This window comes from Prorops nasuta, unplaced genomic scaffold (assembly GCF_024137725.1).
Source record: "Prorops nasuta isolate Cenicafe-Biocafe unplaced genomic scaffold, Cenicafe_Pnas_1.2 PNAS00021, whole genome shotgun sequence".
Lineage (NCBI taxonomy): Eukaryota > Metazoa > Arthropoda > Insecta > Hymenoptera > Bethylidae > Prorops > Prorops nasuta.
In genome coordinates, this window is record NW_027116818.1 from 2,594,022 (window position 1) to 2,610,239 (window position 16,218).

The following is a 16,218-nucleotide window of genomic DNA, read 5'->3' on the forward strand; positions in this document are numbered from 1 at the left end:
ATATAATAATAATAATCTCACACCAGTGCGAAGCCCACTAGAATTATATATATATATATTTATTTATTTATTGCAAAAGCTCGAATTGCGAGCGTATGGATTAACTCGATTTTAAAACATTCCTCTAAAATCTGTAGTGATTTTCCTTTCTCTATTGCGCGAGGCTTTTTTGCAATTTAAAAAGTGTCCACTCTTGGATGTACTATATATATATATATAGTATACCGCTTTTCGAATAATCCCCTCTTATCCCTATTATATTAGATTCTTATCCCCGTCTTCCTTATTCTACTCCCGCATGTTGCATCTTTTTTTTAAACAACAAAAATTTCTTCCTAGTTTGTTTATAATTATTCATGTATATATCTGTATAATGTAAAAAAAGAGACTTTCCAAACGTCCATCTCTTTAATCGAGTTAATTGAAATAAGGAAAATCAATATTTACCCGCAAAGTTTTTTTTATCATTAATATAAATTCATTCGGTGCTCCACGTGCTTTTTTTAGAAGAACCAGCTATGTGAAAAATATTAGAGGACCAAAATTCGAGAGACTCGAAATTCACCAATTTCAGATTGAGAAGGAAATGTTGATAAGCTTAAGGTTACTTAAATTGTATTAGTTATTCGATTATTAAGAGATTATTTCAAATAAAATGCAACACAAATAATGTATATACATATACGTAGTATATATATTAAGTATACAAATTAATTCTCGCTCTTTTCAACGTTTTACTTTATTATAAATTCTATACGAAATTATTACTCATCCAATCTTCAAAGTAATCCGCTTCACTCCTTCTATACATTTTTGCCATCTTTTAAGTAACTCTCGAGATTTCATTTAAAAACAATAAAAGTCGTCGATGCATTTTTGATTCCATCCAATGATCGAGAATGCGAATTGAATAAGTGTGATGCTATGTACAGTGTTTAGAAGAGGCAATAGGCAGATGGGACGAGGTCTGGGGAATTAATACGTACGCCGCACGAGGGATGAGGATGAGAGTTTCCCAACACAAGCTTTGGATAGTTTCAAGCATCCATTTTCTAGTGTGTGGCCAGACCGTCCGTCGTCGTTCAGCAAAATTACACAGACCTCGACGTTCCCTTACCAATAAAAGACATTTCCTCTTCAACCGCATCACTTAATTCGATAATTAATTCCGTCTTATAATTACGCTCGGAGTGTAACGATTTCCGGTAGTATTCTTGAGTTGGAAAGTGCAGAGGAAAATAAAGTAATAATTCCCTCGAATTCACTGCATTTTAAAGGACATTGTTCTCATTGCTATTGTTCATCCATCTTTATTTACAAGGACAAAACATTTTGGGATGTTCAAAACCATAGAATGGTGATTGAAATGAACCATATGTAAGCTAAGAAAAATGTTCAACCACAATGAACAATTTTTCTTTATAACAGTGAACAAAATGTCATGGATACAACGAATAAATTCATTGATACGACGATTTATCAATGAATTTCGTTCACTGCTATAACGAAATATTGCTCATTGGCTAAAGAACTTGTCTCGGTATACATTGTGAAAGAAATACCAATTATAATTGGTACTATATAAAATGGACAGAATATAGAGAAGCCGAGTATGAATTTATACACCTAACAAGTATATACCTCTCGTACACAGACACGCAAAGAGATAATTATTTACTGAAATATAATAGGTATAGCTATAAAATTAGTATAATACGTGTATATGAAAAATGAGATGCTCTCTGTACGTTATTGATAAAACGATGTTGGATTAATATACATATATATATTTAATAAATTGAGCAAGGATGGGAAACTACGGAGGGAATTTTATTTTACCCGCTTTATGAACTCTGCGTGCTTATTATCAGCTATGATAATATCCTTTATATAACGGGAGTAAAATGAAGATGGTGGTTGAAATAGCAATTCATGGCTTTGTACTGCTCTCCATTTTTCATTTGATCTCTCTACAGAGCGTTGCGCGTGCTCGGAGATATAACAGACCAACGGAGGGGATTTCATTGAAGACTACATCCACAATGATGAGCCTGGATATTGTACATCCGCTCGGTGGTGCTTGTTTGCGTGCGTGAATGGAGAAGACACGGAAAATACCAAAGTCCTACAGTAATATCTCCAACATCCTATGAAATATTATATATCTAGCAGAGCGAGTTATACAAAACAGCGCTTCAGCGGTAATCCCCTTCGCAAAGTTCTCGGGAGACCTTCAGACTCGAAAGTTTCTTGGTCCTCCGGGCGTTTCACGACCTCGCGAGCGAGAGTCTTGCAGATCCAGAAGGATTCGTGCTACAAGCTGAAACGCTCGTGGCATAAATATTGCAGATTTTCCCCCTGGCGTTAACGCAAACAAATATACAAACACACACACACACACAGGTAATGTATTAAGAATCTAGAGAAAAGTGGGAAAACGCGTTCACAGATTCTCTTATAATAAAAGAGTCAAATCTTCCACGTGAAACCTCATTCTCTTCTTTTTCACACTAGGAATTACAGTAGTTCCTTGTTATAAGCTTTCTCGCAAGCTCTTCTAGGTAAGCCCTCGCTATATGTATATATACAGTTATCTCCACAATTCTTCTCTTTCTAGTCTCAACCAGCTTTAGTGCGACAGAGACCGAGGTTAATCCCTGTACACTGTTGCAACCGAGATTAACAATTAAAGAAACATGTATGTTTAGAAAGGCTTAATTTTTTGTTAATTTAGCCAAACCAGAAGAAAAATATTAGTATTGAAATATTTATAATTTGATGATTAAAACGATAACGGACACGGTAATTAATATAATCGTTATACAGATGTGACACGAATGATTTGTTTATTTGGAGTACTGGACAGAAGACTTGGTCCTGAGAACAGAACGTCTAAAGAATTTTTTCATTTTTTCAATATTTTCCAAATTACATAATAATATTTTTAGACCAAAAGATTGGATAAAATGTTGCACGAGCTGGTAAATAATAATACCGGTAAATAAAATTTTAAAGGTTTTTCGTCGATATAACAATATTGATCAAAATATTTAATAACTTTTTATTCTTGTTATTACTAATGTTTTTCGAGTTGTATTGAAATCTGTCGAGGCGTAATTTCGTTATGTCGATATTAGTCTGCAGAAATATTATGTAACTCGTTAAATACGAGCAATATTTAAAATAATGCAAAATAGTTTTTTATTCATTGTCATAAACGATTAACAGTTCATTCACCCCCACCCCCCACCTAAAATCCCTAACTTTTCTCCTCAGTAACTATTAAAGAGCTCCACCCACTAGCTTATAACGCTATTCCTTGTAATCGAAAAACATTCGTTTCACTTGGGAACTTTCCCCCTACACGTGATTAATCTTGAAGAAAAAAATAAATTATGCTGCTCTTCCCCAAGTGTTTTTATTTACAAAAAATATTATTCCCGCTTATCGTGTCCATTCATCAATGAAATAATATACCAAATATAATTAATAGTGTATTACGATAATAATAATAAACAGTATTATTGTTACGTTAAAAATTTGTTTGTTAACTGCTTGTGATTATGTGTTTATGTTTGACCTATTTACAAGAGTTCTTTACAGGCGTAAAATGTAACGCGTTTAAGGCACACGAGGATCGAAACGAGACTTTGGTGAAAGTAAAGCAAATTGGGTTGGTGATTCATAATTTATGCAGAAAACTTAACCAGCTCTACTGAAAGACATTGCGTTCTCGAGACTCTATTACTGCAGTAATTGTGTAATAACTTTATCGGCACGCTCCTCGTTTCTCTCACTATGCAACATTCTTAGATCCAATGAGATGTTTGCTGGTTATTGGACAATATTATTTCACACTACGATATATTAAAAAATAAATCATTTCTGAAGATGGAGCCAAAAAATTTTATAATTATTTTACACAGATTTGCTAGGATGGATGCTGAATATGGATCATAATGGGAGGATCGTGATACGAATAAAAAAGTGTTTAATCATTAATAGGGGAAAAATAATGAAATTTGATCATTTTCATGATTAATTTATAGTGTTTAATGTATAGATGTTGAATATAGATCGTAGAATGATCAAGATACGAGGAAGAAAGTGACTTTCTTATAGCTGCCTAATGTAGAACCTGGATCAACTACGAGATATTAATCGTAATCAGCTTAGCGCTTGGGGAATATCGATGAGAATTTTGCAGCGATGCTACATTCTCAATTTATACCCGATGCTCGAGTAGAAAATTTTTCAATTGTAGTTCGCGCATCCGTTCGTCGAAGAAAACGTGAAACGCATGAAGATTCGAGAAACTTGCAACCGATGCAACTATTTGGCCTTTCTAAGCTACAAGAAAAACTAAGAAAATCCTCTCGACTTTTCCTTGGCGACAACAACAGCAATAATAAATAATTTTCTATTTTTTAATGATTTGTATTAATAGTAGAATATAAATTCTGTTGACGCTTATTGAGAACCAGCATTTACACATACATATGTACTTTTTATAAATCTATTACTATTTTAATGCAAGTATTTATTTGTTTACATGTTCACTAACCGCAATATTTCGTTATTATAAGTACGAATGCACTCAACTCGACCTAATTATGACAATAAATGAACAAATAAGGCGAGTCTTGCTTTTGTTTTCTTCGAAAATCTTATTCTTTGAACCGAGCTCGCGTTGCGCGTGTTTGTTTGTTGAGTATATATATACAAGCAATACCATATTTATAATGTTTGTAAGCTATAAGTCCGAAAATCTTACGATTCTCGGATGATTTTCTCAGAGTAAGGATTTGTCGAGAGAAATAAACCGGAGAAATGAAGATATATTTCCTTCTCTCTATATTATCGAGCGTACTGCGTCCATCGGACATCGTACAATTTTTCACTAGTCTCCTTCAGCTTTAATTTGATTTAATATTATATCTCAGCTTCTCACTGTTACCCTTAATCGTGAAGATAACTTCGTAAAGAATTATTCTTATATACAGTACACTCATTTGTTAGATCGATATTACATTGAAAAGCAATTTTCACAGAGAAAAAAATAAACATCAAATATTGCAAAAATATCACTGCAGCAAAACACTTCAATCACGCGAGATGGCAATTATTATTATTCATTTTATAAAGGTGACTTTTCAACACTATAATGCAGACTCGTTAAATTTATATTGATTTTACATTGTAATTTTTACAATTTTATTAATGTTGTAAATATAATAATGAGAAATCAGTAGATTTAAAGTCCCTGCTATGTAACGTTGAGAAATTATCATAAAAACTAATAATAATAATTGACATTTCGCGATTGAGAAAATTCCATACAGTGCTATTCACGGAATTTTTGCTATTTGCTTTTTTCAATGGACAAATATCTATCGGAAGCGGGAATGCGCGCGAGTTTCAATAATACGAGAGTCAACGTTATTTTTCATATTTCACTCACGATCAATTAAAATATCGCCTTTCATATAAATATACGTGGTATTTCGAGCGAGAAGCTGAACAATATTTTCAGCTCACAGCTTTAGCTGTATTTTGTATTTCTTCCGGTGAACATTGCACACGAAGAAAATATGAAAGTAAATTTTACCATGTGCTCTCTCAGTTGTATTGGTCACGTCTCGTATTTTCTAAGAAAAATGATTGATTTTCAAGTACATTTGAATGCTTTAACTCTAAATTCAATCATTCTTCCATAGGAATAAAAAGATACGAAAGTGTACAATCCAAGGCTCACGGTATAAAATTTACTTTAATATTTTCTCCGTGTAGATGAGAAAATTGCAGTGTAGAATCATATTAAAATCGTGCAAAAAAAAGGAATTGTGGCTGTTCAAATGTGCGATGTTACGAATAACAAGGGTGCGGAAGTAATGACTACTGAGGAAAGCTTTAATCAAATCATGCCAAAGTAGAATTTGTAGAGATAAAACAACTTCAAAATTCCAGCTGCTACTTATGCTGTACATATATGTTACACTATAGTGCTTTATAAACATATATGTATACACTTGTACGAAGAAGGGTGCAAGAGAAATAATAGTTTTAACGTTGTGGCTCGAGGAAGGAAGAAGCTGTTGATGGGATACACGTTCATACAATATGCTAGGTGGCATAAATTAAAAATGAGAGAGAAAATGGTCCTCTGGTTGATGGGGATTATATAGGGATCGATCGATTACCATTCATCGAATGTGCGAAAGAGCTTTGTAGTAATAATGTAATAAAATTTGCAAAGATAAAGCAACTTTAAAATTACAACTACTAATCTCGCTGTATACAAGTTACACTATAATTCTCTATGACATATATACACCTGTACGTAGAAGGGTGGAAAAGAAATGATAGTTTTAACGCGTGTGGCTCGGGCAAGGAGGAAGCTGTTGATGGGATACATGTTGCTGGAATATGCTATAGGTGGCATAAATTAAAAATGAGAGAGAAGATGGTTCTCGGGTTGATGGGAATTGTCGGGATCGATCGATTACCATTCATCGATTGTCCAGCTCTCGATATACCGTGGTGAAAGTGTCTTTGTGCAGGGAAACGTGAGGAAGCACAATATGCGGGTCACGTATATAATACCGAGCGTTTCCGTGGTATATAACTCCCCACGGAACGTCTTAGCAACGGAATTGCCGCTGGATTTTTCTTCGTGTTAAAACTAGTGCTTCCTATCGACATTGACTAGCCCACGAGGAATTCCACCATGTTGGTAAGTGATTTTCTTCCCTTGGATCTGCAGGTATGTCTACGAAACCCTATGTTCCCCTGCTATATTCTATCATATATATATATATATGTGTGTGTGTGTACATATGTATATGCATGCGCATTCATTTCGTATAGAGCACGCGAACATTCTTCATCAAGAAATTCCATTCCTTTCTCGACACGATATAAGAATCTCACATTTTCCTACCAATTTTGCTTAATCAATGCGAGCAAAATAAAACGGTGCAGATATTATAAGACCTGAATTATTCTTATAAATATACAATTTTCTTGTTCGAATTTTTCATGATGGAGATGTAGTATTTTTTTGAGATAATATTTAGTATTGTGTGTACAGTATAATAATTCTTTTTTAAAGGATTGAATAGTCATTAATTATTTTATTAATATATTAAAGTGAATAATTTAGTAATTTATTATCAGTTAACTTATCATTGTATACCGAGAACTGTCAATTTTAAACAAAAATTATTTATTTAAAAATTATATTGTAGTAATAATATATAATAGCACAGTGCAATAAATTAATTTCACAATAATAGATTCGCGAATTTTTCAAGACTCTCAGGCTTTTGCATTTCACGTGAAAACTTACAGCTCTCATACCATAATAACACTTTCCTGAAACGATCGAATAGCCAATGAACACTTTTATAGAATATTTCAACGAAACGAAAAAAGCCTCGCAGCTTTTTGCCCATATTCGAGCTTTGTTCGACATTCTTTTCATCGTCGAAAATTTCAATTAAATTCAAACAATTTTACGCAAACTTTTTCAAAGCCTAACAGAAATTGTTTTGGCATTATTAACTATACTACTCGCTGTATGACGTCCAGTTATATTTTGTTTCACAACGAGAACTCATCAGTCGGTCATTCGATAAAAAGATTGCTGCTGTACAAAACAAGCATATACTGGGTATGCCATTTGGAAAAAGACTCAGGCCATAGACACGCGAAATTCTGTCGATCTTCCTAATCCCAAGAAAAATCAATCATTTTCTTCATCAAACTTTTACAGAAACGTCTCTCAATTTTCACTCGGAGAGGTCTTGTATAAAATAATTTTTATATTCCATAATTATAAAAATAAAAAAAATTCACATTCATGAGATAATTTTCCAGATGGCACACCCTGTATAAAAATAAAACGTAGTCGTTCAAAAACTGCCAACGACACGTCTTGCCTGTCTTCGATATCCTATCGTCTTCTTCATAAATGGAAATTCAAAAGTGTAATTTATGTGTGTGTGTGTGTGTGTGTGTGTGTGTGTGTGAGCCCGCATGACCAAATAGAGCTTAAATTTCTGCAGCAACATACGTATATATTAAAAATAATTTTTGCAGAAGAGCAAAATTTTATTCCTTTTGCTCTTTCTTTATTGCAAATTATCATCACATTCAGTGGAGATATTTTATGCTCTTTCAGAGTTATTGGCTAATGTGCAGTTTGATTTGGTGCTTGGTAAATGGAGAGGCACCGATTCAGCAAGGGATAAAAGCGAGCAATGTCCTGGGGAGTCCCGAGCAGCACGCCTCCTTCAGTTTTGTGCGCCCTGGCCTGACGCAGACATCTTTCTCCTTCAACGGACCGAGCTCCCATCAGTCCTTCAGTTCCAGTATTGGAAATCCCCATTTGGCTCAGAAAGTCTTGCCAAGCCTCGCCAACGCCCTTGCATACAGAAATCCTGGACTAGGTTTCTTCATTTCTCTCTCTCTCTCTCTCTCTCTCTCTATATATATATATATATATATATATACATCTCTTATAAATCATTATTATCATTGCACATGAATCATCCCCAAAACAGAACAAATTTAATTATCCCACTCTTAAATTCTCGACGACAAACTTCACGTTGCAACAAAAATGTAATTTAAACGTTATTGTTATAGATTAATTTTTTTTTTCTTCTTTTTCGTCCTCTAAAATTATCGATCGACCAAACGATAAAACATTATTAACGATGAGGCTAAACTTGAAACTCTCTGTAAAGGTAACTTTGTAAGCCAAACCGATGTTCGCTTGTTAAACGTGCAGGAAACCTGGTGTGCTCTCGTCGACTCGTAATAACGCAAAATCGCCTTCGACTCGAATTTTATATCACAGCGTAATTTTAACGAGGAATTATACTTAGTCTCTAAATTTAATTAACCAGCCTCTTTGTAGAATTATCGAATTATTCAATCGAATGCATATATGTAAATTACTCCCTCTCAAAGGAGATGCTTCGTCGACTGCGATATATAAGATACAGGCTGCGGAATAAAAAACGCCTACACGCTCGTGTTTCAAGGGAAAAATTGGCGTTCAAATAGAATTGAGCTTTGAGCTGCGGTGGAAATGTATTTTTAGGTGAGAGCGATGGTAGCTGCCGCGGTGTTGGCATGCGCGGATATTAAGAGACAAATTGGCTCGGTGTTCTCGCGGAATCCCGGTCGACCGACAATTATTTAAAAAATGTTTTTAAATTAGTGAATTTTGTCGATATAACAATGAGCATTCGCGGCTAGAATGATATGCTAGTATAAATTCCATTTTAAATGCAATTTATAGTTAATTTTATTTCATAATATTACAAAATTTATTCCTCGATTTATTTCTGCTTTGGATCTCTGCAATAGAAAATATTAAAAAAGTTTAATTAAAATATGTATGCACATTTGTTATTAGAGAAATTTCTATGAATGTCAATGATTCGAGGTAGAAATAATTATTGTATTTAGCGGTTACCTAACCGATCGTTATTGTTCTTCAATGGAGAACGCTATATTTTACTTGCCTCGTTGGTGTCGAACAGGTTTCTTTTCTTCGGGACCGATTCATCAGGCTTACGCAACGGGTTCAGCGCTGGCTCCTTCGGCTTTCCAGACACAGTTGGATCAGCAATATTTGTACAACCAGCAATTGCAGCAACTGCAGCAACCGCAATTTTACCAGCCTCAACTGGCCTACCAGCAACAGCAACAACTCGCCCACCTTTTGCCACTCAGGCAAAATCAAATTCAGCAGCCACAATTGCACGGCTCTCACACACAGCAACAGGTGAAACTCGATCAATGCCCAGGATACAGACGTACTCTCAGAATTCTTTCTCAATTTTTACTTCAGACTCTTCGTCATCTTTTCTTATCTTATTATAACTCTCTTTCCTTTATCTCTTCCAATCTCACCTATTTTATTCGCTTTGTCGATTCCCTTCCCACCTTTAATCCATCAATTCTTTTTTCCTCCTTCAGTTATTTCTCTCTTTCCACGCGAATATCTAATTTTATTGCTCTTCGCAATGGCTTCTTGGTTGATTTATTTCTTTTTCTCCCAGATCCAACAACAGTCCGAAGAACCACAGCAATACCAGCAACAGCAGCAACAAAATTTATTAGGAGTGGCATATTCCGCGGCGCCTTCCGTCGCCCACGTCAAGGTCTCTGGCAATGGATACAAATTCGATTTTTAAAATAATTATCCTAGCTCATCATTGCGTAAAATAAAACAATCATTGTAAATATCTCAGTAAGAGGAATTTTTAAGGAATTGTCCTATATTTAAACCAACACGAATAATTTATCTGTATATCCATTTTAATGTTAAGTTGATATTATTCAGAAGTGTAATATTTAAATATATGTGATTTATATCTTTTTATAATAAACGCTTTTGTTAATATATATATATATATATGATCCACTTGAGAAATACTCGACGCATCTGTCCTCTCGTTTATAGACGAATATCGTGGTTTAACGTGCTGTTAAATGGTTCGTTATTCTTTTGTGCATTGCGAAAGAGACTGCAGGACTTTTATTGTCCCAAATGACAGGTACCAAAGGGGAAATTATAATTTTTTCTTCTGAATTCTGGCGTAAAATGGGATTACAACATACATGTATCTTTTACACATGCTCTGCTCTGCTTTCCACGTAACAAAGATTATGTCAGAGGCACAACAATTTGGAGAAAGTATACCACCTCTTAATTCCAGTTTTCATGGCTACACCCCAATACCAAATATCCCATATGCTTACATAAATCGCTATCTTCGATTTGCTCGCGTTACGAAAAATATTCAATCTCCCTGTGACACAATCGGACTATTCTTATGTATATAATAATAACAATATTAATTTATTCCGCTCCAATTTTCTATACACTGGATCTCTCAGAAGTTCGGCTTATTCTAATTTATGCGAGGATATTGTAATTTATATAGAATTAAAATATTCAACAAAAACTGTACTCAATTTACCTTTGCCATATCAACACAAAAAAATAATGAAATTTGATTTAGTTTTGTCTAAGAGCTGTTCCTTTATGAGGATATATAAGAATTTAGGAAGTGGATGAAAGGAGAGGTTTGATGAGGATCAAACGGGTTTAAGAAAGGTGACAATATGTTATTACGACGAAACCAGAAGCAATTATCGAGTAAGGAGTAGGGAATAAAGAATTTCTCCGACCTGCCTTAATCGGTTTTCAATAACAGAAAACGGATAGTTGATCTTAATTTAAAGTGGAGCCACGCCCGGAATTCTCCATTGCCCCACTCGAACGCGACAAACCTCATATACCCATCTCTCCTTTGCACTTTCCATCTCCCTTTCTTCTCAACGATTCAACCATACGACCCAGACTGACGATAGGGCCCATATTCACTTTTCTCCACTTCCCTTTCTCCTTGAAACGCCCGCGACCAATCACGATTGACAAAAAGAGGCTTGGCCGAAAATTTGCCGATCGACCAGCAATTCGATTCATTTCCGCCAGTATATAAATACTGGCCCCTCGCATCCACCCAGACAGAATTTCTTAGCACGTCACAAAGGATCATTGAAAATGTTCAAAGTAAGTATAGCTCGATATTTTTCTTCTCTGAAAAAAGTTAACGTTCTTTAATATTAAATTTCTTCATACACACACAGTGTCTCAAGAATGTTCCTAAAACCTTCCCGGAATTGCTTTGATGCGTTAATGTGTTTTGGTTAAATTTGTTTAACACTTTTTATATGTTTGTATGTGTTTGCTATAATTTGGATTAATTTAACTTTTTATACAGTATTATTGTTGGATTTTATACATCGAAATAGTATTTAATGGAAAAAAACTTTTTTTTTAGATAGTTTTTGCGTCCTGTCTAGTAGCAACGGCGTTTGCCGGTGGTCCAGCAGCCTACGATATAGCAACAGCAACGGGAGATCAGAGCAGCATTGGATATAGTCAGGAATCAACGCAAAAGGGTTACGCCGGGCAAAATGTTGTGTCAAGTTACACGAGACAAGAAAACACCCCGTATTCGTCCGTCCATGTAAGCAACAGTCGCGTCAGCAACGATCTAATTCCCAACGGACAATTCAGCTACGCATCACCCGTTAAGCAATACGCAGCAACAGGTTACAGCTATCCAGCAGCAGCATCACCGATAGTGCAGAAGACCGTTTACGCCGAATCTCAAACTCACGCGGCTGCCGGATATGCCGCTGGTTACGCCGTGCAAACACCTGTTGCTGCCCCTATTGCTGCTCCGGTGCTGAAAAGTTACGTTGCGCCTGTTGCTGCCCCAGTTCTCAAGTCGTACGCGGCTCCAGCTGTCGCTTATAATGCGCCTGCAGCACCAGCAATCGCTTACAGCGCACCAGCGATCGCTTACAGTCAACCAGCAACACCAGCAATCGCTTACGGAGCTCCGGCAGCAGCCCCAGCTCTCGCGTACGGAGCACCGGCAGCCCCAGCAATCGCTTATGGAGCACCGGCAGCCCCAGCAATCGCTTACGGAGCACCAGCAGCCCCAGGAATATCTTACGGAGCACCAGCAATCGCCTACGGAGCTCCAGCAACACCTGCACTCATCAGCAAACCCCTCTTGAGCACACCGGCTCTGCAATATTCGTCGCCTATTTTCGCCAAACAAGTATACAGCGCACCTATTGCTGCTTCCTATGCAGCAACCACCTTGCACGCTGCTCCAATTATCAGCAAGACCGTCTTGAGCGCTCCCCAATTACAGGCTACTCCCGTCCTCGCAACTGCCAAATACTCAACTCCAGTATACTCTTACTCCGCTCAATCTGCTCCCCTTCTTACAAAAACCTATGCTGCACCCTCTTATTACGCTGAGCCCGCTAGCCCCATCTTGAAGACTTACGCGCCATCTGTCACCCCTATCATTAAATCTTACGCCGCACCTGCACCGATTTATGCAAAAGCTGCTTTGACCACCCAATATGCCGCAGCCGCACCAATCGTTCACGCTACTTTCAGTGGCTACGGAACTAGCTATTCATGGTAGTAAACCCTATTTTCTCCCTCTGTATACTACACACCAATCCAATTCATTCCTTCGGCGTCGGTCGTTTCTTGAGATTGTCTCAAATCAACGAGCAAAGTTTTAATTGGACACGTAACCACTGAGACCAGGTGCAATTTATTGCAGACTTTTATAGGTATTTGAATGTGTGTGTGAAACACTATCAAAATTGAAGACTCTTTAGCATTGTCGAGTTTCGATCTTGGATTGCTCGAAAGTACTTGTTGAGTTTACTCTTAGTCCAAGTTTGTTTATTGACGATTGCTACTTGTTGCTTCTTCATAGCTACTTCTAATAGTTTAGAATCTCTATCTTTCTCTCTCTTCTATCTCTCGCTGGGGCTATTTCAAGCAGTTCTGACTTTTGAGTGGTTCTGAGTACATTGCGTTACATCCTATGTGCGTACTGTAGCAACTTATACATAGTGATCAAAGAATCTATTTTATACGAATAATAAATGACTTTTTGATTATTAGTGAGGACTTTTTTTTTCATTTTTTATTAATATAATAAGTATATTTATATCTAATATTGTAGTTTATCAGCGTGAAAATAAGTCAAAATTTTATATTAAATCCCTAAGAAAATATTAATATGTTACTTATTTGACCAATGTGTTGTATATTGCATATTCCTCCGTAAATTTTAAATCATACGTATAAAAGCCTATTCAGCCATGACACAGTTTTTACATAAAGCGAATAAATTAAATTGTGCACAGATATTAAAATTTCAGTTTTCATTCATTTTGAAATATAACAAAGTAAAAAAGCGTAAGTGAAAACGTTCCACAATACTCATAACAGGTCTATTCTTTTACGTGAAAATTTAAACAAAAAACGTTCGGGTAAACAATGTTTTAAATAGAACTTCATTAAAGACAAAATCATGTTGTTTTCGTTGAATGAAATGTACGTGACGATCTATCGACCACTCAGGTAATGTAAAAACAACTATGAAGATTCAACTGAAATTGGTAAGTCTTCTCTTCAAAAGAATAATTCCGGTAAGCGGAAATAACAATAGAAATGATCAATGAATGCCCAAACGTTTGCTTTTGTACAATTTCGGAAGAAATAATAGCTTCGAAATAAGATTTCTATTTTTCGAACATAAATCGATTTGCATACAATGAGCGACCTAACATGAACAACAAGCTGAGGTTTGATGCGTACAATTTCACAACCGGTCGAATAGAAATTTTCGAATACCATTTTCACAATTCAATTCAGGAATATCTCGCTATAAATGTACAAAATAACTATGAAATAACTTGTCAAATAAAAATAATTATAAAGAATTTGTAAAATATGATGTGGGGTCACTTATTTACCCACAAAATAATTAAGTACAATATATCTTTGTTTGGTCAACTGTTTAATTTTTTGTTTATATAAAGTTGCATCTGTTTATTTGATTGTGCTAAGCAAGAAACTGTAGCATCAATATTGGCAGATTTGAGCAATTCTATGCGTGTTTTTAATGTATCATATGCAAAAAGGAGAATTTTTGGATAATTTACAATCATACTGTTGGAATATCCATAATTTTGCAATAGCTCAATTTTTTCCTTCACTTTGATAACATTGGAATTTCTTAATCTTGGTTGCTTTTTAAACATAGTGGTTACTGTTTTTTCATCACATTCTAATATTTTACATAAGTCTTCAAAATTATTCTTGACAGATTCACTTTTAATTCTTAGATGATAATTGCATATCCTATAGGACAAGAAACATTACTATTACTGTACAATTAAAAGAAAAATATTCTTTAATTTATAATTAATACATAACAGACCTTTCTAAATCTTTATCTGATAAGCGCAGCATCCACATTCTAATATTATCCGGTTTAATTCTTCCTTTAAAAATTAAAAATTTTTTCCTTATTCTATCAATTTCATATTGAAACACCACTGGGTCATTTACTATGTGTTCTTCCTTCACACCAAACTCTGAAACAGAATTAAATTACTTATGTGTAAAATTGTTAAGTTAATCTGCTGATATACAATAGTCTAATGACAATATTTACTCAAAAGCATAGGAAGAAGTTTATATAACTTAGAAAAAGTCATTTGCCTAACATAAGAGTTTCTATGAAGCAATTCACAAATTTTTATCTCTGGAACCTGCAATACAAAGTAAAATTGCCATTATAATTATAAATTATAACAAAATTTTGATAAAAGATAAATACCTTTAACTTTTTTGACATAAACCTAACTTTTTCCACATATTTTTTATCAGCAGTACCCATCATATAATTATTATAAAAAGAATATACATCTAGTGGTATTTTTAGCAGCTCAATGTTTTCATTGATATCTATTTTATATTTTTGCAATATTTGATATTTTGTTCTAAAAGCACTTTCAGGCTCATTGAACAACCATACATTTTTTAAAATCACATCATTATTAATATTACTTTTTATTAATATTTTATAATAATTACTAATGAATTCTTTAGTTTTGTATTGAAGACATGCATTTGAATTAAATATATGTTGAACATGATTCAGAGTTGCATCCAATGATTTTTGTAAGACTTTTATTTCTGTAGGGTGTTGCTGATTACTTGAATAATATTTCTGTGTAGAAGTTTTATTATATATGAATACAAAATTTGGTTGTAAATAATATTTAATTGAATGCCCCCCTACAAAAGGTCCTAAGTTATTACATAAATACTTGGTAAAATACCGTCTCACCGATTTCATATTTATTGGAAAATATTCTTAATTACTATTACTTTATTATATTGGTAAATAGTAGGGAGAAAGCATTACTTGAAAATTATTACATTCGAAAATTCAATATAGAAACATAACCATGTTCGATAATGTCAATTGTCAACTTGGTTAGGTACGATCAAAATTGGAATTGATCAAAATTCTTATCGGTTAAATCCATTTGACCAATCATAGCACGTCTTTTGTACAGCACTATAGCGTTCGGCCAATGGTCGCTGGAAATGATGCTTTAGTGCGTTTAGGAACCACAAGTATTCTACCACCAATGAAAATGTTCCAAACTCGAACAATAATCTTATATGACACGTTTGCAAATAATGCAAAATTCACTCTACAAAATTTCAATTAACCTTACTTAATTACTTTCTCTGCTAAATTGCGTAGCCACAAATTGGACCACAGCTTT

The 16,218-nt window shown here is 34.7% G+C and overlaps 3 protein-coding genes across 4 annotated transcripts; 2 read left to right on the forward strand and 1 right to left on the reverse strand.

Moving 5' to 3' along the window:
- Window positions 1–6,679: 6,679 nt before the first annotated feature.
- On the forward strand, window positions 6,680–10,211 carry LOC136780953 (uncharacterized). The gene is made up of 4 exons (XM_066739573.1): window positions 6,680–6,733; window positions 8,183–8,450; window positions 9,555–9,799; window positions 10,077–10,211. Exons 1-4 carry the CDS (start codon window positions 6,728–6,730, stop codon window positions 10,209–10,211), a joined length of 654 nt encoding a protein of 217 aa, XP_066595670.1. The 5' UTR covers window positions 6,680–6,727.
- Window positions 10,212–11,571: 1,360 nt separating this feature from the next.
- Window positions 11,572–13,037, forward strand: LOC136780954 (cuticle protein 21.3-like). Its single transcript, XM_066739574.1, has 3 exons — window positions 11,572–11,596; window positions 11,868–12,157; window positions 12,287–13,037. The coding sequence occupies exons 1-3, from the start codon at window positions 11,588–11,590 to the stop codon at window positions 13,035–13,037; spliced, it is 1,050 nt and encodes a 349-aa protein (XP_066595671.1). The 5' UTR covers window positions 11,572–11,587.
- Window positions 13,038–13,334: 297 nt separating this feature from the next.
- On the reverse strand, window positions 13,335–15,897 carry mTTF (mitochondrial transcription termination factor). 2 transcript variants are annotated; one of them, XM_066739585.1, is made up of 5 exons: window positions 15,771–15,897; window positions 15,258–15,650; window positions 15,093–15,189; window positions 14,856–15,012; window positions 13,335–14,776 (listed from the first exon to the last, which is right to left on the reverse strand). In XM_066739585.1, the coding sequence occupies exons 1-5, from the start codon at window positions 15,777–15,779 to the stop codon at window positions 14,425–14,427; spliced, it is 1,008 nt and encodes a 335-aa protein (XP_066595682.1). In that variant the 5' UTR covers window positions 15,780–15,897; the 3' UTR covers window positions 13,335–14,424. The 2 variants fall into 2 exon arrangements, with proteins under 2 accessions (XP_066595682.1, XP_066595681.1); XM_066739584.1 differs by having other exon boundaries at window positions 15,258–15,897.
- Between the last annotated feature and the right edge of the window lie 321 nt (window positions 15,898–16,218).

Coding starts and splice junctions, on each gene's coding strand:
- LOC136780953 (XM_066739573.1), top strand. Junction 8,451..9,554: donor ATACAGAAATCCTGGACTAG/GTTTCTTCATTT, acceptor GGTGTCGAACAG/GTTTCTTTTCTTCGGGACCG. Junction 9,800..10,076: donor GCTCTCACACACAGCAACAG/GTGAAACTCGAT, acceptor TTTTTCTCCCAG/ATCCAACAACAGTCCGAAGA.
- mTTF (XM_066739584.1), bottom strand. CDS start 15,779: ATGAAATCGGTGAGACGGTATTTTACCAAGTATTTATGTAATAACTTA. Junction 15,190..15,257: donor TTATGTCAAAAAAGTTAAAG/GTATTTATCTTT, acceptor TTTGTATTGCAG/GTTCCAGAGATAAAAATTTG. Junction 15,013..15,092: donor ACTTCTTCCTATGCTTTTGA/GTAAATATTGTC, acceptor ATTCTGTTTCAG/AGTTTGGTGTGAAGGAAGAA.
- LOC136780954 (XM_066739574.1), top strand. Junction 12,158..12,286: donor ACAGGTTACAGCTATCCAGC/AGCAGCATCACC, acceptor GGTGCTGAAAAG/TTACGTTGCGCCTGTTGCTG.